At 41.5% G+C, this 25,715-nt stretch overlaps 1 protein-coding gene across 1 annotated transcript; it reads left to right on the top strand.

Moving 5' to 3' along the window:
* The first annotated feature begins 528 nt into the window (after nucleotides 1-528).
* CKAP2L (cytoskeleton associated protein 2 like) lies at nucleotides 529-21,975 on the top strand. Its single transcript, XM_052649559.1, has 9 exons — nucleotides 529-559; nucleotides 2,754-2,820; nucleotides 4,731-4,782; nucleotides 5,839-7,079; nucleotides 10,276-10,483; nucleotides 14,546-14,701; nucleotides 18,699-18,762; nucleotides 20,148-20,337; nucleotides 21,750-21,975. The coding sequence occupies exons 1-9, from the start codon at nucleotides 529-531 to the stop codon at nucleotides 21,973-21,975; spliced, it is 2,235 nt and encodes a 744-aa protein (XP_052505519.1).
* The last annotated feature ends 3,740 nt before the right edge of the window (nucleotides 21,976-25,715 follow it).

The following is a 25,715-nucleotide window of genomic DNA, read 5'->3' as shown; positions in this document are numbered from 1 at the left end:
CTAAGAACTAAGATTATTTAACTTTAGAGACCCATAAAAAGTAGGAAGTATACTCGTGAGGTGTATACTCGTATATACTCGTGGTATACTCGTGCCAAATTTATCATTTTGGTTTTATACTGTTTTTATATGAAACTTAGGATCTGAAAGGGCGGAGGAGGTGCTTTGTCTGTGGGGCCCCGGTGCAGCCCCCTGTCGCCAGTCCTGGCCACCTTTCTCGTAACTGAAAGCACAGCAACCCAGAAACCTCATCCTTAAAGGGGTGGGGAGGGTTCCGCCTCCTGCCCAACCAGCGGTCTTCAATGCCAACGGCCCCTTTCCCTGCACATTCTTCCAATCAAATGGCCCCAGGGTGGGGCTTGAAGTGTAGAGCCAACCGAAACGCGTCAATTTCCTTTGGGCCCGCCCTTCCCTATTTCCGATTGGCAGGTTTCAAACCCACGGGACCCAATGAGAGCGGACGCAAGCGCGGCGCTCCGGCTTTCTCTCCAGGCGCGGCCTTTGAAGAAAAACTGTCGTTTGAGAATCATGGTGCGTCCTGGACTCTCCGCCGCCGCGGGTGAGTATGACCTCCAGCAGCTGTGTCTTACGGGTGGGGACGAAGGGAGGACCCCGAGTGAGCGGAAGTGACCCGATCGCTTGCCTGCCTACCTGTGTCTCCCCGTGGGCGTTTTTGGTTCTGCGGGGGCTGACCCAAGCCCACGCTCCAGGCCTCGGTGAGAAAACGGGGCTGGGGGGCTGGGAGGCTGTGCGCGGGGCCACGCCTCCCAGGCACCTTCCCAAAGAGTCCCGCAGCAGCTCTGCAAAAAGCTGTCATTGTCACCTCGTTTGGGTAAAGAACCGAGGGTCCTTGCCCGAGATCGCACAACCAGCGGAAACCCAAGCGCTCCTGCGGCCCAGATTTGGCTTCAGGCGGAGCCGGGGTGTGGCCCTCGGGGCTACGCCGCCCGCCCGAGCGGGCTGTGACAGCTGTCAAGGCGGATCTCACCCAGACGCGGAGGTCTTCTTGCAACACGCGCGCCCTGGAGGCTGATGGGTTAAATCTGCATCGATGCTGAGGGTCCTGGGCTCCCTGACTTTGCTAAATGTGTCTGGAGCCCTTTGTTGACTTTTTAAATATTCCTGCTCAGATATCTGTCACCTGCTCCAAAATGCACAGTGTTTTGTTAATTTCTGCAATAGTATCTGTTCACTGTTTCCCAGGGCCCAGGCACTGTCCTAGGCATTTTACACAACAGCCCTTAAAAATGGGCATTTCTGCCCCATTTTACCTGCTCAGCAACAGCAAGGTTTGCTACCTGGCTAGACATCATAGAACTGGGATTCTAGCCACATCTCTCAGCTCCATCAGCCCTCTCAACACAGCTGTCTCCTGGGGAAGGATCAGAACCAGATATCAAAACACAGGGCAACTCAGTTTAAATGAGGTTGAGTTGTTTTGCACCCCCTATAGCTGTTGTTTTTGTTTGGCCGATAAAGCATGTCTGACCCTTTGCGACCCCATGGACTGCAGCACGCCAAGCTTCCCTGTCCTTCACTGTCTCCTGGAGTTTGCTCAGCCTCATGTCTATTGAGTCAATGTTGCCATCCAACCATCTCGTCCTCTGTCGTCCAGTTCTCCTGCCTTCAGTGTTTCCCAGCACCAGGGTCTTTTCCAATGAGTTGGTTCTTCACATCAGGTGACCAGAGTATTGGATCTTCAGCTTCAGCATCAGTCCTTCCAGTGATTATTCAGGGCTGATTTCCCTTAGAATTGACTGGTTTGACCTCCTTGATGTCCAAGAGACTCCCAAGGGTCTTTTTCAGCACCACAACCATCTTAATTTTAGCGTTTTCCAGTCGCCCGCTCCCCTCACTCAGTTCCTGCCTATGGACTCCCATAGTTCTTTCTTTGACCTACTTTTATCACCACTACCTGGGTGAAACTTCTCGGAGAGAGAAATATTAACTTTTCATTCCCTCACAGGTAGCTTGCTTAGAAAGAAAGTCACTGTATGGATACATGTTTGCGATGAACCTCCAGCCTAGCCTATTTTGTCCTTAGTTCCAAAAGAAAGGGTTTGTGGGCAAAATTCATCATTCCTGTCAGAAGGGATTAATATAACAAGCCCTGAGCTCACCAGCTCAGGTGGGCCAGTAATAGCATTTCTTCATGCAAAGCTTGATAGGTTGTAGCTGAGAACAGTGGCTATGAGCAAGGACTCTGGGTTGAATAAACCTGGTTTCAAAATCTGGCTTTGTATACCATTTTGTTGTTGTTGTTTGATTGCTAAGTCATGTCGGACTCTTGCAACCCCATGGACTGTAGCCCTCCAGGCTCCTCTCTCCATAGGATTTCCCAGGCAAGAATACTGGAGTGGGTTGCCATTTCCTGCTCCAGGAGACCCTCCTGACCCAGGGATCAAACCAGGATCTCCTGCATTGGCAAGCAGATTCTTTACTGCTTGAGCCACCAGGAAATTCCCTGTATAGCATTTATCCATGATTAAATTTCAGACTGTAAAATACTTTATTGGATTTTTGTGCAGATTAAAGGAAGTAATGTAAGTGTAAAGAGCTTAGCATAGAATGAGACATATAAATTTTATTGTCAATGTTGATGTGAACCTGGAGGCAAGTCTGTAGGGCTAGAGACTTTAAAACATTATGGTCCAACGCCAAAATCAATACAGAAAGGTGCCTTCTTTTAGAATATAAGTGAGCTTGTTAAAATCTTGAGCTAAAATTCTGTTGTTTGCTTGCCTGTTTTGCAGAAGAGCGGCAGAGAAAGCTGCAGGAGTACCTAGCAGCCAAGGGAAAACTGAAGTGCCAAAACACCAAGTGAGTCTATTTCCCCGAGTTATGCAAGTTCTGTTGCCCTGGTTGCTAATGGCAATTTAAAGCTCTGCCAAAACATAGCCCTTTGTTTGCAGTCTGCTCAGACTGCATTAGGATCCTAGGATTATTCAAAAAGGGCATTTTGGTGTAGGTGTGATAAAAATGTTGGCAAAGATTAAAGCATTATTATTGTGAGTCTCCCAAGGTGAGAGAGAAGGGTCTACAGTAGCATCTACAATGCAGGAAGCTTCTCCCATCTCTGCTTTGTTTGCTGGGAGAGGGATGGTCCTGGTCCTGGTGCTGCTTTCTAAAATGAAAACCAATTATGTAATCCATCCACTGTAAACTGCACATCCCTATCCTCTCGGCTGAGAGTGTGCTTGGGTCTTCCTCTTAGCACTGACTGTGGAGGTGAACAGAATATGACGGCCTCACTTTTCTCTTTTGTTGACATCTTGTCATCTCAGTGGTGTCACCACGTTTACCTTAGCACTGATATGTTTTTTTCCCCAACGTGTTGCTAAATTTTTAGTTGAAAAAAATTTTTACAAAGTTAGCTTTCAGCCTTTGTTTTAGCTTCTTTTTACTTTGAGTTTTTCATCTTGTTTATAGTTTCCCTTGCAGTGCCAGAGCTTTTAAGTTTAGTTAGGTCCCATTTGTTTATGTTTATTTCCATTACTTCAGGAGGTGGGTCAAAAAGGCTCTTGTTGAAATTTATGTCAAAGAGTATTCTGCCTGTGTTTTCCTCGAAGAGTTTATTAGTTTCTCACCTTAAATTTAGATCTTTAATCCAGTTTGAGTTTCTTCTTTTTCTTTTTTTGGCTGAGCCATATGGCATATGGGATCTTGGTTCCCCCAACCAGGAATCGTACTCATGCCCCCTGCATTGGAAGCGCAGAGTTTTAACCAGTGGACCGCCAAGGAAGTCCCTTTGAGTTTATTTTTGTGTGTAGTGTTAGGAAGTGTTCTAATTTCATTCTTTTACATGTAGTTGTCCAGTTTTCCCAGTACCACTTATTAAAGAGGCTATCTTTTCTCCATTGTATATTCTTGCCTTCTTTTACTTTGAGTTTTTACTTGACTTGATTAAATAAATAAACTTAATTCATTTATTCAACAATTTACTCAATACCTGTAATGTATCAATCACTCTTGGTTCTAGAGATAAGGTGCTTACCAAAACAAAGCAGTCTCTGTCCTCCTGGGATGTGCATCCAAGACCAGAGAAACAAACATCAAGTCTTCATCAAAGTTCCTGTTTGGCAGTTTATGATCCGTGAAGTTTAAATCTAAATTCTCCTCTACTTTTCTTTTTTTCATTTTTTTAAGTTTTCTGTCTCACTAGCTGCTTTTCATGTGTACCTCTATGTTTTTTTGTTTATATTGCTTTCCTCGCCTACAAATTAACTAGTTGAAGACACTTAAAAAACAAACAAGTTTTTTTAAGTTGAAGTATAGCTGATTTAATACAAATGAATTTATTTGCGAAACAGACTCATAGAAAACAAACACGCGTTTTAAAGAAGTACTTATTTGGCATTGAATCTCTAGTGCCTGGCACATTGCAGTGTTCAGGGAATGATGTTTAAATGAGTAAGACTATGCAGATATGAAGAAAACATATTTTATTAATATTGTTAGAATGTTGTATCTATGTATAGCACATCTATGAAAGGATCACAGAAAAAAATAGGTAAGAGTGGTCATGGTCGCCAAGCAGTGGAATAGTAGGACTAAGGAAAGGTTGATAAGGAAACTTTTTATTAATTATAATTGTTGAATTTTTTAACCACATGGAAATTCTAATGATTTAAAATTATAACCATAATAATTTTTAATATTTTTAATCACTGTACTCCCAAGCCTTGCTGATTCTTCTGTACTAAGAATTAATCTTATTTCATCTTTTTTAGGCCTTACCTAAAAGCCAAGAATAATTGCCCAAATCCTCCACCTTCTAAATCTGTAAGTAGAAATTAGTCTTTGCCCTTAATGCCAGGTGGGTCTGGTTACACATTCACGAAACTTACATAGTAATTATTCATCATATTACCAAACCAAAAACAGAAAGTCGTAGCTCTAGCACTGACATGTCTTTCCCTAGATAGTCAATAAATCTCTGACAAATTCTCCTTTCTAAGTAATTGCTTTCATTGGATACTGTAGCATCCTCAGTGGCCTGTTCCTGTTATTTACCATATTAATTCTAAACACCCCTCCCTAGTTTTTAGTTTTCTGCTACCTAGTCCTCCCTTTCTTACCCAAAATTAAGTCACATGACTGAAGTATTTACTTATGAATAATGTAGAATCTAGCCTTAAAACTCTGTCCTATCTTCACAGAAATGACTTACTTTCTACTGAGATTTTTGATGCTTATTCAGAGCTGTCTCAAAGTATCTCAGGCCTGCCAGCATCTCCCACCACTCCATACCACTAATCTCCAGGATGAGAGAGTGTTCCTTGAGTGACACTCTGACCTTTCAAAGGCAGTGTTGTTTTAAGAGAATTAGTGTAGCAATAGAAAGTACAAGGAAGTGACTTCCCTGGTGATCCAGTGGTTAAGACTCTGCACTTCCACTGCTGGGTACACAAGTTTGATGCCTAGTCAGGGAACTAAGATCCCACTTGCCTCTCATTGCAACCAAAACAAAACAAAAAAAAAGAAATGAAAGTATGAGGAGGAACTCAGGAGGTACCCTAACATAAGTTTATTATGTTTGTATCTTTCCGGAATTCCAGGAAGGATACTTCACTGGGACATAGTGAGCACTCAGCAAGTACTTGTTTGTTAAAAAGCAATTTTTGTGTGTTCACTGCATCTCTGCAGAATTCTGTTAGAATTCTATTAATTCTAATATATTTCTAATAGGAACTCAAGTTATAAAAGTCATCTATTAGTGAATCTTTGTTTTGTCAGGATCAATTTTCTTAAGTTATCAAAAAAATAACTAGTTGGGTTTTTTTTTACTTTAAAAACAATGGACTAATGTTTTTACCTTTAATTTATTTATCTTTTTAGACTATTGGACCCAAAAAGGATGTTACCAACCATGTTGCCTTGCCTGTCAAAACTACAAGATCCATCAGCATTAAACTGCCATCCAGACCTGCCAACATCACCAGGTCCCAGAGGCCAAAGTTGGAGCCACCAAAACTAGGCAAAAGGCTCACTTCAGAAGGTGTTTCTTCTAACCCAAACGGTAAGCCTGCTGGCAATAGTCAACAGCTGCATGGATTTGGATCGTCCACTGCTGGAGAACAGACAAGAGAAACCATGGGATCACTTAATATACAGAAACTGAAAACTACAAAGCAGCAGGTAACAGATCAAAGAACTGCTAAAGGTACAGACCCTGTGGACAATACCCATGTTGAAAATGAATCCCTGGGTGGCTGTCTAAAAGAGATGAATAAAGAGAACTTGCCCCAAGACTTACCAGACTCAGAAAGGAAGCCAAATCCTGAATCCTGGACCATAAACAAGCCCCAAACTAATCAAACCAAAAGCAGTTTGGCTCCTACTAGAGAAGTCTTGGGCAAAAGCTCAGTGAACAGTGCTGCTCTGAAAGAGAGAGTTATTAAACCATTTGTTGAAGAAACACAAATCAGGGTTCCACCAGGCAAGTCTCAGAAACTCTCTAGAGGAGCAGACCTTATTAGAGCAGGGGGAAAACCCCCCAAGGCCCTCCCTTCTCACTTTGTCCAGACACTTAATAGGACTCAAGCCACAAAGAAAACAGTGGTTAAGGACATAAAGTCTATAAAGGTTAATAGAAGTAAGTATGAAAGACCAAATGAAACGAAGTTACAGTCATACACTGTTACTGAGCAGAAAGTAAAACACAGCAAACCCAGTACACACCCCAGTGTGCTTCAAGGAGGATGTAACCACAGACATCCAAACATTAAGCAAGATCTTAAACCTACTCAGGCTTGTTGTAGACCTCAGACATCACATGCACTGCAGAAATCAAAAGCCATAAGCCAACGGCCAAATTTGACTGTTGGCAGCTTGAACTCCGTCATTCCAAGCACCCCTAGCATAAGAGCAAATGGAGCCACTGGGAATAAATACAACAACAGCTGTCAACAAAGAGCACAGACTCTGGACTCCAAGTTCAAAAGCGCTCCTCCCCAGAACTGTTTTCTAAACAAGACAGCTCCCCGGCCTCAAGCTGGTGGCCCAACTGTAAGTGGAGGAGAAGTCCCGAATGGGGCCCAAACTAATCCATGTAAGAAGATCGCAGCAGAGGATCGAAGGTACTTTATTTTAATTCCAGAGTTTAGCAAATTAAGATGGCTAGGCAAATTGACTATCAGGAGTGCTAAAGTCAGGAAATGGGTCATAAATAATGGCTCCTGGGTAATTTTTAGCTATAACTCTTAAAACTTCAAAGCAAATATTAAGACTTGATAGAACTGGGTGGAGATTGTTCTCTGTAATCTTCTGTATGCTTGAAATAAATTATTTTTTATTTTTCTTTTAATTTTTTTTTTAAAAGAAATTCAAGCAAAATAGTTGACCGAGAAGTAGGGGTTGCAGAGGTAGACGATTCATGCAGGAAGTGCCCGACAGGACGGAACAGAGGCAGGGTGGGAGGAGCCAGAGCAGTGAACTTGCATAGATAGGAAGTGCAGAGATGGTAATCCCTCATCAAGCCAACTAGTGTGTAAAGCCAGAAAGGTTACCAGGGAAGAAGGAGCAGGAAACTTCTATGAGTCTGAGCAGGCCAAGTTTTGGAAAGTAAACTGAAGCAGAGAGAAGTACACAGTTCACATAGAGTTCAGATGGTAGAAATCAGGACCTCAGGCATTAACATAGGTGATGCTTGAAACTGAGCCAAAGGACTTCATACACTTTCTGCACAGGACCATATATAGTCTCACGATGTGGTGAACATCCCAGAAGCACCTCAGTACACTTGGTTGGAATAGAAAATAAGGAGATTCCTGACAAGGGCGAAAGGACCACATAAAATAAGATGGTAGCTAAAAAGGTGTAGCAGAGTGAAGTGAGGGCAGGATTTATTTTCTAATACAGCCTGGAACTCAACTGACAACCTCTCTGCCCCCTGAAGAAACAGAAAATAAACAACTGGATTCAGGGTGAGGTGATTGAGAGAGGGAGGCCGGGATGATTTTTTTAGATAGAAGGGTCAGGGAAGGTACTTTCAACAGTGACAACTGGGCTGGGAAAAGGACAGTAACAGGAAGAAAGACAAGTCTTAACAGAGAGAAAACTGAATGCAAAGACCTGGAGCTGGTGAACAAGGAGGCCAGGCTCCCTACCCTGGAGCTCTAGTCTAGACCACGTAACCTACAGTGGATCATAAGATAGTCTGATTACAATTGGCCGGCACTGATGACCAAAAGAGGAGGCGTCTGTAGAGGGAACAGATCTGCACTCATCCCTAGAGTGTTCCTTCAGCACCTACCATGTGTCAGGCACTGAGAGATACAGTGGTGTGTGCACAGTCACAGTCTACTCTTAGGGAACGGTTTTTTCCTGGTGTGTATATGGAAAGTACTGGAATAATCAATCTGTGGCTTTCAAGTCCTGGGAATGAGTTGACTTTAGAAAAGGCAAGTTCTAAGAGCGTTAATAGTTGTTGATTTTCTGGCAAAAGCAAAATGATAAGGACAGCAAACAGATCCGTGATTGCTGGGAACTGGACATGGGTGGCATGGCTGACCACCAAGAAACATCAGGGAATCTTTAAGGGTGTTATATCTTGATTGTAGTCATGGTGACATGATATTCATGCATTTGTCGACATGCACAGAACTGTGTGCCAGAAAAGGTGAATTTTACAGTAATTAAACACTTAATGTGTTCCAAACACCATGGTAGGCACTAAGCCATCCGAGGTTTCCATCTTCACAGACCTTGCATTCCAGTGCAGAAGATATTCATAGAAAGTCAACACATTGATTAAATAAGATTAATTACAGAAAATTACCCCTTCAAGGAGGTATCATTTGAGTAGAGGACCAAAGATTGATAATACAAGGCCCTGAGACAGGAATGAGCTTGGGTCAGGTCACTGGAGGGAAGCCAGGGCTCCTGGATGGCAGGGATTGAGGAGGAGAGCGGTGAGACGTGAGTTGAGTGGGCAGGCGGCACGTTGCTCTGCGCCTCTGGTCACGGAGAACATTTTGAATTTTACACCAAGAGCCATGAGAAGTTCCTGGCAGTGACTCTGGTTTATGGTGTAAAGATCACCAGCAGCTGTGCACAGGATAAATTTGAAAAGGATTAGAGTGGAAGCAAGGAGGTGGCTTAGGAGGCTTGCTGCAGCATTCCAGGCAGAAGGTGATGGTGCACTGGACCAAGAATGGTAGCAGTAGAGACAGAAGCAGTACTGACTATACGATGATGTGTCAGATGTGAGGAAAGAAAGGACTGCTCACGACAACTCCTAGTTTTAGGCCCTAGCAGCTGGGTAAGTTGGGAGAGTATTTACCAATGTAGGGAAGGCTTTTGGGGAAAAGACTTAGAGATGAAAAGAGCTTTTTTTTGGACAATACTAAATTTTAAATACCTGCCAGATATCAAGTAACAGATATCAGTTAGGCAGAGGGATTTGCAAAGTTTGGGGCCCTAGGGAATGATCTGGGCTGAAATGTACATTTGTGAGTCATAAAAGTGTAGTTGTGATTTAGAGAAGCTGAAGAGCCTACACGCAGATGCTTGGGTCCTCGTGTTTTGGTGCCACCCCCAACAGTCGTCTGTGGACCGCCTCAAAGCAGGAGTGCAGAGTGGGAATGGTATGGGGAAGGTATGGCCTAGGACTTGGTGCCGTCAGAGACTAGCTACCTAAGAAAAGAGCCCTGAAATTATCGCCCTTGTTAGGGGAAGCAGGGGTCCTATGTCATGGAGAGGGTTAAGGAACTTGGGCAAGTGGGTCACTTTGAGTGGCCAAGATCCTACTGAGTGCAGAATATAGGTTTGGTTCATCTGATTGAATGGCAGATATAGAGCTTATGAGAAGAGAAATGGAGTGCTGAGTTAGTGATCTCGAAGATGGAGGGATGTCTTAAGAAAGCAATTGTCAGAAGTAGTATACAGGTGAAATAAAAATGTTCAGGGAATAATATTGAAGAATAATCAGGGAATTATTGAGATAGAGAAGGACTCGGAAGCCTGGCATGCTGCAGTCTGGGTCACAAAGAGTCAGACGTGACTTAGCAACTGAATAACAATCAGGAAATTAAGGAATTTGAAGATGGAGATGCTAACCACATGTTGTAATCCTAGTACTCCATCTGGCATCTACCTTCTGAAGGGTGGGAGCAACCAGTGCCTCCGAAGCAAATAGTAAATTGTTTTTAAAACATTCTCCCGACTTTGCAGTTGAAGGTATGCAGTGCTAATCTATGCTCGTCGTACTTTAGAATCTTAACCATGTACCGGAAAAAAACCCTAAACCCGTTCCCTGTTTTAATTGTATAACAGGAAACAATTAGAAGAATGGCGGAAATCTAAGGGGAAAATCTATAAACGGCCTCCTATGGAGCTTAAAACAAAAAGAAAAATAATAGAGGAAATGAATATTTCATTTTGGAAGAGTATGGAAAAAGAAGAGGAAGAAAAGAAAGCACAACTTGAACTGTCCAATAAAATTAACAACACTCTGACAGAATGTCTGCAGCTCATTGAAAGGGTGAGTGAGAACGATAATCTTCCAAAGCTTTGCCAAGTCTTAAGGTTTTTAAACACTTTTCTTAAGTATAGTTTCAGGGAGACAACCTCTGTCTAAGCAGAAATTTAGCTACTCCTTTGAAGAGGGAGGAGTGATAGTAATAATAATAATGATACATACTTAAATAATGGCTCCTGGTATGCCAGGTACTGTTCTAAGCACTTCACTTATATTATCTCATACAATTATCATAACAACTATTACTATATTCACTTTATAAATGAAGCTAAGGCCCAGAGAAGTTGGGAAATTAACCCAAGCAGTCTGGATCCAGAATGATCCAAAAGGAACTTTGCCTTCTTTGTGTATCAAGGTCCAAAGAGTTCACATTTGACATTTGGAGGTAAAGCTATAGTCAAAAGGCAAGGCCTAGCCTCCAAATTTAGCTTTGGTCTTATCCTTCAGGTTTGACTAGGTAATGTTTCATATCAGTTAAGAGTCAAGTCAGGAAAACAGAAACACAAGCAATCTCAGTAGAAAGAATGTAATATGAAGATCACTTTCACAGTGTCTTATGTGAGTTTCCTAGAAGCAGACCCTAAGAGAATTTGTGTGGAAGTAGTTTACTAGGAAGAGGTTCCAAGGGACAACTGGGAGGGGAGTTGGGGATGTGGGACCAGGAGGGGAAAGAGGGCAGGCAAGGCGTGGTCTCAAGGAGAGTTCATGGAGGGTCGCTGCGGCACAGTCCCACCCGGGAGCTCCAGAGACAGTGCCGGTCTCATCTCTCAGAGCTGTCCTGATCGGGGCAAGGAAACTGTGGCATTAGTCATTCCATGGTCATTGAGTCATGGCTGCCCTTGGGGGTCAAAAATACCCAGTCCCTTCTGACTCTATGGACACATTACAAAAAGGCACAGATGCTGCCTGTACAGTACTTTGTGAGCCTGTGTGCACAGAAATGATAAAAGAATCACAAAGGAGATGGGGTGCCACACACAGAACTGACAGCAGAAATGAATCTCAGGTAACAGTGGCAATAACTGCAGAAAGCAGCTAGCAGCATCCGCTGGGTCTAGGGGAACAAAGAGAGGCTGGGGATGTCAGAACCTAGAAGCTGGGAGAGACAAACCCTGGTGTAAGTGGGACTCCAGCTCTAAGGATGCTGGTGCCACAGGAGCTGCAGGAGGGTCCTTGTGGGGCTGGGATTCAGACCTGGAGAAAAGGATGCTAACTATCCGGTTGGGGCTTTTGCCTCTTAAGGAGCACAGTGAGGCAGGATCCGTGCATGCCAGTGTAAAACAGGTAGAGGCTAGAACCAACTGCTGCTTCCAGAGTGAAGGACCGTTATTGGGGTGATGAAAGCAAATGAGAAAGAGGAAGTCCCCTCTCTTCTCCAGCCTGCAGCCTTCCTCTACTGCCCCACACTGGCTGAGCCCATCAAGGAACTGCTGTCAAAACAGAAAGTGATTTATAGGCTTACAGAATTCTGTACAACAAAGCAGAAGATAAAAGGTGGGTTTAGAGCTAAGACACCAAAGCTCAATAACTAACACATTCTCATTTGTTGCTAGTTCGATATTTCCATTTTAAGATCTTCAACCCAGAAGTTACCTTAGAAGAGTATCTTTTAACTTCCAGACATGTCGTTGGTTTTGTTGGTGTCTGGTTTTTTTGTTTGTTTTTGTTTTTCTGGCTACCTATCTGTCAGTTTTTAATTTTACTGCATTGTGGTTGGTGAATGTAGCCTGTGTGTGTTCTGCTTGATGGAATTTGTTGAAATTTTCTTTCTGATCTTAATGTCTGATCAGCCTTGGTGAATGTTCCAAAAGCGTTTGAAAAGTATATGTATTCTCTGTTGAATAGAAAATTCTACATGGATATCCATTAGATCAAACTTAGAAATTTTAAATAGCACAATAATTTTTTTGTTCATTTGCTTGCTTTTTTTTTGCTCTCTGAAAAAAAATATACCAAAATCTTTTACTGGCACTGTGATTTCATAATGTCACTTTGTCCTCCTATCAATGTTTACTTTCTATTTTTCCAAGTTATGTTGTTAAGTGCATAAAGATTCATGACTTGCTCTGATTTTTCTTTTGTCTGATATTAACCTTGCCACACCTGCTTTGTTGTTGTTACAATTTGTCTGATAAATCTTTCCCTATCTCTCTATTTTTAAAGGTATGTCTCATATGAATACATAGTTTAATTTCTCTAACAAAATATGGAAAACTCTCTGCTTTTAAAAAGTGCATTTAGCCCATGTACATTTATTGTAATTACATATATGTTTAACTTTATTTCTGCCATTTTATTTAGTAACTCAATTTACATGCAGTATTTTTTGGTTTATTTTTCTTCATGCCTTTGTTTGATCCAGCTTTCATTTCATAAAGAAAGCATATAAATTGAAATCACAAAAGAAAGTGCTAAGTATGAGTTCAAACATGGTGTGCAATTATATATCATATTCTTCTTGTGGCTATTTTTGTTTCAAGTCTTCCAGTTGAATTCTAAAGTTCATTCACTAATAACTTTATGGTTTTTGAATGGTAAACTTTCTGGGTTGTTATGCTTCTAAAAATGTCATCACTTCATCCTCATGTTGGATTCATAGTTTGACTGGGGGAAATTTCTAAATTCAGATGGTTTTTCCTGGAAGATATGGAAGTTACTGTTTCGCTTTCTTTCTTGCATCTGGAATTGTTGATTTATTAACGTCCCGTGTCAATCTCTCATTCCTCTGTAGGTAATCTTGTTTTTTTTTCCCCTCTCTGGAAGAATGTAAGATTTTCTTTTCATCCTTGGTTTTCTAAGTATGGGTCTTTTTCCATCCATCTTGCTTAGCTCTCTGGGGACCTTGCAGTCTGAACATTTGTCTCTCTGTTCAGTCCTTGGGAATTTTCTTCTATAACTGCAATGTATATTCAGCTTTGTTCTTTCTCTGTGTCTTTGAAGAAATTCTATTACATGGATGTTGGAATATATCCAATATAGATGTATCTAATAAATATATCCAATATAGAGTATAGATGTGTCCTCCAGAACTCTTTTATATACTTCATTTCTTTGTTCTGTTTCACTGGGTTCTGGAAGAATTCCACAGCTGGATTTTCAGCTCACTGATTCAACAGTGCCACTGTTCTGCCCATCTATTGATTCTTTTTCATAACATTGATTCTAGTTTTATGATGGTAGTATTTTATCACTCTGAAGGTATTGACTACAACACTCTTAAAATTTATTCCTCTTTGCGCCCTCAGCTATTTGCACCAGTGTTCATTCTTCTGGTTGTTGAGTTTTATGCCTCTTTCATGCAGTGTTGGTTTCCTCAGACATTAGTGATTCTTGACTGTGATCTTACCCCTGTGTCTTTCCCATTTCAGGAAGAGTAGGAGGTGCTACTTGGTTCAGTGTGCCACTACCTGGATTTCTGAGCATAGTAGCTCCCATTTTCCTTCTAGTCCATGTCACTGCGCTGTTCTTGGTACAAGGCAGAAAGGGTCCAAACCTATGAAGCCATTATAAAGTTCCTTTGTATGTGATTTAACCTTGTTTATATATACCTGCAAAGAGTTGGACACGACTGAATGACTGACACACACACACACACACACACACATATACGTTCATGGATCCCCAACACATACACATGTACATCCATGACCCTTTCACACCTATGCATCCTTATGCTTCTGTTAGTTAAGCAGAAATTCTGGTCACTATTCACTGTTCATGTTATTATGACTATGTAAAAAATACATGGAAGGTGGATTACTCTAGGGTTTGGTTTGGTTTTGGTTTTGCATAAAGAGGTAGAACAATTTCTTACTTTGAGCTATGATAAACATTTTTCTATTTGGTCTCTTAACTCTTAAAATTTAATGATCAGTGCAAAAACTCTTCGAAACTATTTAAATAGGTTCATTTTATTATATAAACTATTTCAGTAAAATTGAATATTTTTAATTAAAAAAAAAATACTTATCACACTGATTTCTGCATACCTGCTATGGTAAGTATTAGGAGATGTGAAAATAACAGCAAGTAACAATTACCTCTGGGTACTTTTCTTTTTTTCAGGGTGTACTTTCTAATGAAGTATTTGCCATTTTGTCCAGTATTCCTAAGGCTGAAAAATTTGCTAAATTTTGGATCTGCAAGGCAAAGTTGTTAGCAAGCAAAGGCACCTTTGATGTTATTGGGCTCTACGAAGAGGCCATTAGAAGTGGGGCCACAGTAAGTATCTGTCTTGAATGGGTGACTTCTTAAAACTCCTCTTTCATATGAGTTCTCTGTTGTTTGCAAAATGGCAGTTATATAATATAATGTTAAATATTCTAATTTACTTCATAAAGTTATATGCGAAATATGAAGTACATTATGTCCTTTGTGAACATTTTAATTGAAATATTTATTTTCTAGAAAATAGTGTCACATGTAAACAAATAGAGTCACTTTCTTGTCAAGTGAATCAGTTCAGTTGCTCAGTCATGTCCAACTCTTTGCGACCCCATGAATCACAGCACACCAGGCCTCCCTCTCCATCACCAACTCCTGGAGTCTACCCAAACCCATGTCCATTGAATCCATGATGCCATCCAGCCATCTCATCCTCTGTCATCCCCTTCTCCTCCTGGCCCCAATCCTTCCCAGCATTAGGGTCTTTTCCAATGAGTCAACTCTTCGCATGAGGTAGCCAAACTATTGGAGTTTCATCTTCAACATCAGTCCTTCCAATGAACACCCAGAACTGATCTCCTTTAGGATGGACTGGTTGGATCTCCTTGCAGTCCAAGGGACTCTCAAGAGTCTTCTCCAACACCACAGTTCAAAAGCATCAATTCGTTGGAGCTCAGCTTTCTTCACTGTCCAACTCTCACATCCATACATGACTACTGGAAAAACCATAGCCTTGACTAGATGGACTTTTGTTGGCAAAGTAATGTCTCTGCTTTTGAATATGCTGTCTAGGTTGGTCATAACTTTCCTTCCAAGGAGTAAGCGTCTTTTAATGTCATGGCTGCAATCACCATCTGCAGTGATTTTGGAGCCCCAAAAAATAAAGTCTGACACTGTTTCCACTGTTTCCCCATCAATTTGCCATGAAGTGATGGGACCAAATGCCATGATTGTAATTTCCTGAATGTTGAGCTTTAAGCCAACTTTTTCACTCTCCTCTTTCACTTTCATCAAGAGGCTTTTTAGTTCCTCTTCACTTTCTGCCATAAGGGTGGTGTCAAGTGAATATGTCTCACTTAAAACTCATTGCAGAAATGTACACTTGTGGAAAGCAATAGCATAGAAAATTATAGTATAACATCAATATCCAATACTTAGAAATTCATACCTCACCATAAAGAACCTAAAAAATATATTAAACCCAATACATCAATATCCATAGATCATTCAGAGCCATTTCATGAAATAACTTGTAATTCTAAAACCTAGTAAAACCACTGTCTCTATAGAATTTAACAAAGACTCCATCAAATAGTTTTAAAACTCTTTTCCCTATAATATCACTTTCTATGTCATTGTATGTTCTACCATACCTTTTCCATGATTGTTCAAAATCAGAGTTTTACATGGTCATAGTTTAAATAAATAGTTTGATAAAGCCTATACCATAAGGCCTATTTCCTTCCCCTCCCATTTCCCACTGACAGCAAACTGAGTATTTTGTTACCTTGATAATTTCAGATAATGTGCTAATATTATTACTTCTTGATTTTTCTCTTTAGACATGATTTGTAGACTTCCAATTCTGTAGGATGAGGATCTAACCCTCTTTTTCACACACACCTTCACAGATCCTCAGCACACACACACAGACACCCCATCACCCCCGTAGACTTCACTGTCCTCCATATTTTCATTAGAATCATACAGACATTCTGATCACTGTCCAGTGCTCACATTGTCATAAATAGGTGAGAAATATACTCTGATCCATGTAGTACATGCTATGGTTACTTTGCCTTTTAAGTATGGTTTTCTAATTTTCCTGCAATTATTTTCTTGTTTTCCCTTTGCTTAGTATTTCCAAACTCTTCTATAATTATCTATACTTTTCAATACTTTCAAAACATTACATTCTGTTGATTTCTTTTCCTCAGGTTATTCTTCTTTTGGGGGGAGGGGTGCTATGCTAGGTCTTCACTGCTGCACTGCCAGGCTGTCTCTGGTTGCGGTTAGTGGCCAACTGGTGGTTCTTCACCCCCATCTTTATCAGTTGTCATTCTGGGATCTCCTCTCACCAGAACTATCAAGTTACCTTTTCTTCCTGCACTGCCTGATTCTTCTCCAATGCTTTTTCTTCTCTCATCTCCTTTTTTTGAAGGAAGAGTTGGGTGTTTGGTTGGTTGTATTCTCTATTGTTCATTAGAGGCTTTACTCAGATGCTGGTGAAACTGGACCGTTTGTATGTGTATGAAGTGGGTTTTAAAACCTTATTAAAAACTGGTTGCAGATGAAGCTTTACCATAGAGTGGCTGAGATCTGGCTGAGTCAACTGATTGAGGAACCCCCAGTTTCAGTACCTTCTGATCTTTCCTCTAAGGCTGGTCATATTCTCTGAAGAAGGCTCATTTATCCTCCTTCCCAAGAACCAGGAACCAGGCTACCAGTTCCCCTTTATTGGAGAAAAGGGAGCTGGGAGTCTCAACCTTCAGCGTGGAAACTTTCATTTATCCCTTTTTTCAGCAGACACTCCCACCCTCAGTCTTGCATGATATCATCCAAAGACTTGGAGCATATGTGCCTGGTGGTCTGTTGGGATGAAGGTGGGTGGGACACAGCTACCAGTCTGCATGGAGTTCAGGGATGCAGGGTGGATTTGGAGGTCTGATGGTTTTATTGACTGATTGGCCAACCACCATCTTTGGGGATCTTCCCTGACCAGGGATGGAATCCAGGCCTGGCAGTGAAAACACCAAGTCCTAATCCCTGGACTGCCAGGAAATTCCCAGGTGTGACTGCTTTTTGACAGATGCTCTAGAGCCCTCCAGCAATTCCTGAGCCTTTCAGAGGCTTTGGGGTTGAATCAGATTCTGTCTCAGCTAAACTGCCAGCATAGAATTTGACTCTTTCGTTGGTCAAGCTGGTTACCTCTTCCTTCTACATTCTTATTGCTATTTCTTCTATTCTCTGTGGCTATTGCCTCCTTTTAACCCCCTTTTAAAATCATTTCAGAAGAGTTTCAAGAGGGATTAGGCATATTTGCGTACTCAATCTATCATCTTTAACTAGAAGCTTGTGAAAATATATACTTAATGAGTGTTTTATATAATTAAGATGCTTTGCCATGTATTCTGTACATTTATTCCCATTTCCTTAAGCATTTAGCTCTTAAGCATTTTAGCTTTTGTAAAAATGTATAGACAGCTTTGCTTTTATGCTGTTTTCAGTTTATATCTGTTATTTATTTGATACAGGGTCCCAGATCAGGAAGACCAGCCACCAAATACTGTGTTCCTATGAGAAAGTACAGTTCATTAGTGATGTTCTGTTTCATGGCATCGTTTACATACTTTAAAAAGGAAGGGGGGAAGAAAAGGAAGACTATCTCAGATAATTTTATCAGAAAATTACTTTTCTGTGATAGCTTTTAGTTTAATGTTTTTTATATTATGTTACCAAATAAAAGAATTAAAGGAAAAGCTGGGGGAAAATTGTCTAAAATGCTAACTAAAGGTTATATTTAAATGATGGGATTATGGGTAGTTTTCCTTTTTAACTTTGACCTATTGTTCAGTTATCTTTATAGACATATATGACTTTCACGATAAAAACAAAAATTCAGTTAAGACAACACTGAACACATATATCAGATTTTCTGTATAGCTTAGTTATATATCTTTGGATTAGAGTCTTTATATGGGAATATGTCTTTGATGGGATCATGTCAGTCAATAAAAAACCTAATTTGATTTAAAGAAATTTTAAAAAATAAAAATAAAAAAAAATTTTATTACAGACAACGTTCCATAAATTCATCTCTTCATTAAAGTCAAGCATGCCAGCATTTAACCAATATTTTTTCTCTTCCTTTATTTTTCCTGTAAAGCTAAAACTGAAGCCTTTTAAATGTTACTCATAGCTAGACAAGAGATTAAAAAGGGAAACATTCTTGTTATAAAAAGTCTATTTGATGTTAAACAACATCATAAATTCCTTGGATCATTTTTTCCATGAATGTTTTTAATATACCATTCGTGTATTTTCTTCCTTCTAGCCAATCCAAGAGTTGCGGGAAGTTGTCCTTAATATTTTGCAAGACCGAAACAGAACCACAGAAGGTACTGCTATTTTGTATTTAAATTCATTCCCTCTAGCTACTCAAGTAAAGGTCACTGAGGATCACATATAGGGAAAGAAGAATTTTAAGTTCTCTGAAATGCCTCTCGCTTCTTGGTTTCCCTGGTGTGGACCTTTCAGCTTTCATCATCAGCTGATTGATTTCTGTTATTACAAGTAAATATACTGCTCCAACACCAAACAAAGGTTTCCACCAGAGCATCCTAGACCAGGGTGACTTGCTTCCCTGGAGAGAAGACAAGAGTGAGACTGAGCCAGAGAGGAGAGGTGCTTTAGTTTAAGTTATGTGTTTAGTTGTTACATGCCCACCAACCTGGATACATCCAAATTCATGGTCTACCTTTAAAACATAGCCATCTCAGGAATCATTTCGCATAGTTCACCGTTGCTGTCATTGGCCAAAACCTTTAGAGAACTCTTCTATGAAAAATGTGCCAAATAAAGCGAGTGCCACATTATGTATAATTATATTTGTGATATGAACAGGGTTAGGGGGAAGACACCCTGAGAAAATAAAATGGATTACTTTTATAATCTTAAAAGGTGACAAATCTTTTTCCGCTAAGAGTAGATTGAACTTTGGGGAACAATCAAGCCGTGTGGAATTATAGCCAACTAACCCATTACTTTTAGGAATAAGGTTGTAGTATATACATACTCAATGGTACTCTTACTGAGAACGATGCTATAATTCAGATATTGTTTATAATTTATGGCACTGTTCTTTAAACAATTAAAAAAGAGAGAGAGAGACAGGAATTCATGCCTTTTCCACATGTTGGCCTCTCTTGGGGTCTCAGCCTCCAGCCAGAGTATATCTATCTGTCTCAGTCAAATTTCCTTCCCTTCATTTTGGTTGCTGTGCTGGTTAGACTATGATGCACATTGTGTTAACACAAGACATTTACATCTACATCCAAGGTGAGAGCCATATGGTCATCCCTGGGTTGGAGGGGATCAGAAGGTCAAGTGGGTTAACCCTAATGAGTTAGGAGAATTGACCCAAGGTATGAAATGAGGGTAAGAGGACAATGGTTAGTCACTACGGGAGCTCCCTCAAGAGTGAATAAGAGACTGGGGATGTATTCAGAATGTTAAAAGGGTAGCAGGGATCCATTCTCACAGGCCCAAAGGTTGTGTGGAGGACTGGTTAGGAGAAGGCTTAATGCAGCAGGGTGTTACTACAAAGCTTAGTGGGAAAAACTAGTTGTAAGTCCCACTCCAAATCAGTTACTCTTTATTTAGCATGTGGAATCCGTAAGGATCACTAAGAAGTCATGGAGATATTCCTGTTTCACTTTATTGATTTTTTTTTTAGCTTCAGTATTAAATTGCTAAGTCTTTCCTTTTGACCTTATATACATAGGAATTACCTCTAACTCCTTAGTTGCTGAAACTAATATAACATCAGTAGAAGAGCTGGCCAAGAAGACGGAATCTGGGGCATCTTGCCTTTCCCCAAAAGAGAGCGAACAGATGTCAGTAACACCCCAAATAACAAAGTCAGAACAGGATGGTCATCCCGGTATCAAATTACAGATCGCCCCAATCCCTCGGTAAGCACACTGTAAAGCTTTTGTGTTCGCAGGTCTAAATTAAGTCCAATTGTCAGCTTCTCCTCCAAAGATCCAGAATACCAGCACATTAGTGACATGAATACTTCCTGCCTCATATGAGGACTAGGTGATCTAATCGATCTCTGGTGTTAAGGGAAAGGGGGAGGGGAGGGGTGGAGCCCATGCCAGGGAGACAGTCCTTTCTCTGTACACACCCCCACCGCCCCAGACACAGCACCTCCAAGGAGATCTGACCTTCCTGTGAGCAAGGAGCTGCCAGACTCAGGAGGACTGTTGGAGTGGAGTCACCCCTTCCTCCTGAAATCAGTCCTCCCCCTTCACCCTCATTTGTCCTGCAATGGCAGATCCCATCCACCTTTCCTGGGGGTCAGGAGTGGGGTGCTGCACTAATTGCTAAGCAAGGGCAACCTCTGGAGCTATGGGAAGGAATGGGCCGTGGATAGCCTGTAAGAACAAGGAGGGCGGTCAGGACTGTACTAGTTAGAGGCTGCTCATGTATCAAGTGTCTGGTTTTGAAACAAGTGGAAGTTTAAGAGAGAATCCATAATAATTTAAGGAACTGTGTCAGGGTATCAATGTCATTGCTCATGCTCTTGAAAGGAAAATTTCAAACAAAAGCAACAAGACCACAGTTCTTTGTCTTACTTTCCTGGGGAGCACGGCTGGGCTTCTTCCACTCTAAACACCTCTCTCAGATGTGTCATTTCCCCACTATACTCCGCTCATGGGTGGGTGAAGTTAAGCTGCTGATGTGAAAGCCACCTCTCACTGGCTCAGGAATTTTTAGGAGCATTTTCAGCAGACTGGCCATGAGTTTTATAAGACTAATGTAATCTGTGATTTTGTATCCTGTGGCCAGGATTCACTCCGTGGAAAGTCTCTGCAGCTTATCTTTCAGGCTATTACAGGAATGCATTAAAGCCCTTACCAGGAAGATGCCCAATTTGCTCCAGTCTCCATCTGTGGTTTGGTCCACCATCTTAAAAGATGTTTTTGGATTTTACTGTCAAAGCTAGAAAGTGTCTTTGAATTCTTTAGTCCAGCCTTTTTTGGTGTTAGGCCCAATTTCCCCAAAGGATGTCAACTCTGTGGAAGTTTATGGAATAAACAAACACCAACTGCCAAGTAGCTGACTTCAAACAAAACCACACTTAGCACTTCATTCAATGAAATCCCTCTGCTGACACCATCTGAGAACAGATGGTGGAGTCCACCCAGTTCATTCTAACACTCAGGGGACATCCATCTTAGGATGAGAGCTGCCCTAGACATATCTCTTGTATCAGCCAACATTGAAATTCTCTCATGTCTTATTAGAGAACGAGAAGAAAATAATAAGTAGAATTTTGAAAGGAGTTACAGGGTTTTAAATGCACCTCTTGCTCTCTTAGGATAAATGGGATGCCAGAGGTGCAGGACATGAAGCTGATCACACCCGTGAGGCGTTCAGCCAGGATCGAACGAGCCGTGTCCCGCTACCCGGAAATGCTGCAGGAACACGACCTCGTGGTGGCTTCTCTAAACGAGCTCTTAGAAGTGGAAGAGACCGAGTACTTTATATTCCGCAAAAATGAGGCTTTGCCTGTAACGTTAGGGTTTCAAGTCTCTGAATCATAATTTCTCAGTGCTTTCTTTTTTAAGAGACATTTCAGAGCCTCCATGAGACAAGAAATGCACTTACCCAGGAAACCTGGGAGAGACTACAATGGAAAGGCATTGTGGATGCAGGCCATGGGCCCCTGGAACTTGAAAAGTAATTCACCGGGACCGACTCTCAAATTTTATATCCCTGCAGGAAAGGCTGGTTTATTTAAGACTGGAGTTGGCCACAGTTTTACAACTTACATAAATTTCCAACTTTTGAAAATTAGTTTATCACACAAGTACAGAAAATGTTTGAATTTTATTGACCTACCTTAATCCTACCATAGTTACTTTTTATATCAGGAGGTCAGATCCACAATACAATAAACTTTACTTCCTGCATCCACCCTAGCAGAGAGGGCAGGTCCTCGCAGCCTGAAAGCCCTGAGCATAGACACTGGCCTTCCCCACTTAGATGGAATGTAACCCACCATCTGGTCAAATGCCCTCATTTAGCTGATGAGTTTACGCCAGCCGTTCCTTGGCTCAGAGATCACAAATGACTTTTCTGTGTGATCTTTGACTTCCCTCACAGATCCCTGGAGATGAGGGGTAATTCCCATCCTCTCTGTGTCTGGTTTCCTGTAATGATACACAATCCTGAATTGGGGTGGTCATTAAGCTTTTTGTGTTCAAAACCTAGTTTGCATTTATTATTCAGAAATGCTTCAGATAAAAGCAAAAGGGAGTAGCAGAGAGCAGTAGGGAGAGGACCCTTGCCTCTTCAGTTCTATGCTCTGTAGGGGACATTGGCCTGAGAAGACCACCTAAGCCCCAGAGACTCCCCATTTGCCTTTCCCAATCAGAATCACTGTGTAAATATAATGTATAGAAGGACCTAGTCAATGTATTTTAGATTTGTTTTCTTAATATTTATATTATCTTTAAAAAAATTAACCTTTGTTCAGTCCTGCTTATTTATTTATTACAGAAAACTGTGATGGTAGCTTGACCTAGAGAATTAAGGGTGTGTCTGTGGAAACAGTAGTTTCCCAGATAGCTCAGTGGTCAAGAGTCTCCCTGACAAGTAGGAGACTTGGGTTCTATCCCTGAGTCAAGAAGATCTCCTGGAGGAAGAAATGGCAACTCACTCCAATATTCTTGCCTGGGAAATCCCATGGACAATGGAGCCTGGCAGGCTATAGTCCATGGGGACCCAAACGGTCAGACACAACTTAGCGACTGAACAACTTCAACTGGGATACACCAGCAGGCCTCACGGGGAACACCCACTACCCTGGAGAACTCATCTTGATCTGACCCCTAGCCTCACCCAGGATGCGGATGTTCCCACTGTGAGGCAAGCAGAGCCATCTCTAAGATTTATAAAAACAAGATTTATAAAACTGAGCTATAAAACCCTGAAGCTAATAGACTAACTCTCAATGAGAAATAGACTGTCACCACAACGAAAATGCAGGAATCCATGCAGCCAGCCCTTTCCTCCCCTGATAGACAGACTCACTTGATCTGTGAGGCCAAATAATGCTTAGAAGGCACAGAAGCTGAAAATGGGACTGGGAGAAATCAAATATTCAAAATCAGCGGACAACAAGCGTTAACCACATCCCTCCTGGTTCTCAAAAGAGCAACTTCACCATTGCCAGTTCTTAGCAGGATGTCTCGGTACCATTCTGGGTTCTGACAATGCAGGATGAATTATTGGCATCTAATAATGTGTAGTTTTCAAACTGACAAATTAGAGGTTTTAAACAGCCTGATTAGATTAAGTAGCATCTTCAAGATCTAAAAGGATGTGGAAATGATAGTGGATGGAACAGCAGCTGCAGAAAACTACACCCTGAATCTGAAGCTCTTTGTAGGTTCTCAGTAACCCTCTTGTTCGGTAAATAACTGTTCCTAGAAACCAGAGCAGGCGGGAAGGAAAGAAGGCAGGCTGCTAATCACTTGGCAGGAAGATTCACAGGGAATTGTAGTGGAGATACAGGCTTTAAACAGAATTAAGTCTAATGTGTAGGGACAACTTCTTAGGAGAGGGGAGTGTGAGTATTGAAGATAAATAGGGAGGGTTATATGCTGACATCAGGTGCAGAATGCCTGGGAACCAGAAGACAAGGAAGAGAGAAGGTATGACGGTTATTACTGTTTACTAGGTACCAGTTGCTCCTACTATAAAAGACATCCACTGTGCCTGCCGGGCATGAAATCCTAATAAGAACACCCTAGGGACTTCCCTGGTGGTCCAGCAGTTAAGACTCCACACTCCCAAAACAGAGGTCCCGGGTTTGATCCCTGGTTAGGGAATTAGATCCTACATACCACAACTAAGACCTGGAGCAACCAAATAAAAATAGATAACTATCTTTTAAAAAGAGCACCCTAATTTCCTGAGGGCCACCTGTTTCCTGCGCACAGTCTGTAGCTTAAGAGAAATGGACTACCCACCAGAGCATATGACCCAGGTCAGGCCGACCAGCACCCAGTATCTCTTGGCTAATAACTGACTGGATGATGGGGTTGTGTCTCACACAAAACCAGTGAGACTTTTCCTGTAGAGTTACCAAAGAAATAGGATGGGAATCTGGAAATCTACTAAACCCATGGGGAAAAAAAACCTACCTGAGAATGGCACCAAAATGGAATAAGCCTGAGAGCTGGAGAAAGTGTGGTGACATCCAGTGACATCATTTGATCTCCGGGCTAAAGCCCAGAGCCAGCCAAACCCTGTACTTTCCAATATGAGACAAGTGATTCTCTTTTTTGTTTTTTAATTGGAGAAGGCAATGGCAACCCAATCCAGTACTCTTCCCTGGCAAATCCCATGGATGGAGGAGGCTGGTAGGCTGTAGTCCATGGGGTCGCTAGGAGTCAGACACGACTGAGCAACTTCACTTTCACATTTCACTTTCCACTTTCATGCACTGGAGAAGGAAATGGCAACCCACTCCAGCGTTCTTGCCTGGAGAATCTCAGGGACAGGGGAGCCTGGTGGCCTGCTGTCTCTGGGGTCACACAGAGTAAGACACGACTGAAGCAACTTAGCAGCATCAGTAGAAGCAGCAGGCAAAAGCTAACAGAGTTTTGCCAAGAGAATGCACTGGTCATAGCAAACACTCTATTCCAACACCACAAGAGAAGACTCTACACATGGACATCACCAGATGGCCAACACTGAAATTAGACTGATTATATTCTTTGCAGCCAAAGATGGAGAAGCTCTATACAGTCAGCAAAAACAAGACCAGGAGCTGACTGTGGCTCAGATCATGAACTCCTTATTGCCAAATTCAAACTTAAATTGAAGAAAGTGGGGAAAACCACTAGACCGTTCAGGTATGACCTAAATCAAATCCCTTATGATTATACAGTGGAAGTGAGAAATTTAAGGAACTAGATTTGATAGAGGGCCTGATGAACTGTGGATGGAGGTTTGTGACATTGTACAGGACTCAGGGATCAAGACCAAGAAAAAGAAATGCAAAATGGCTGTCCGAGGAAGCCTTACAAATAGCTGTGAAAAGAAGAAAAGCCAAAAGCAAAGGAGAAAAGGAAAGATATACCCACTTGAATGCAGAGCTCCAAAGAATAGCAAGGAGAGATGAGAAAGCCTTCCTCAGTGATCAGTGGAAAGAAATAGAGGAAAACAATAGAATGGGAAAGACTAGAGATCTCTTCAAGAAAATTAGAGATACCAAGGGAACATTTCATGCAAAGATGGGCTCAATAAAGGACAAAAATGGTATGGACCTAAC

This window comes from Budorcas taxicolor, chromosome 11, assembly GCF_023091745.1.
Source record: "Budorcas taxicolor isolate Tak-1 chromosome 11, Takin1.1, whole genome shotgun sequence".
Classification (NCBI taxonomy): Eukaryota; Metazoa; Chordata; class Mammalia; order Artiodactyla; family Bovidae; genus Budorcas; species Budorcas taxicolor.
The sequence above is the reverse complement of the archived record's forward strand: the minus strand, read 5'-3'. Positions and strand labels throughout refer to the sequence as shown.

What these genes read in the sequence shown, in the direction of transcription:
- CKAP2L (XM_052649559.1), top strand. Translation starts at nt 529, where the DNA reads ATGGTGCGTCCTGGACTCTCCGCCGCCGCGG. An exon ending in ATCGCAGCAGAGGATCGAAG is followed by an intron (nt 7,080 to 10,275) that starts GTACTTTATTTT and finishes ATTGTATAACAG; the next exon opens with GAAACAATTAGAAGAATGGC. An exon ending in CCGAAACAGAACCACAGAAG is followed by an intron (nt 18,763 to 20,147) that starts GTACTGCTATTT and finishes TTATATACATAG; the next exon opens with GAATTACCTCTAACTCCTTA.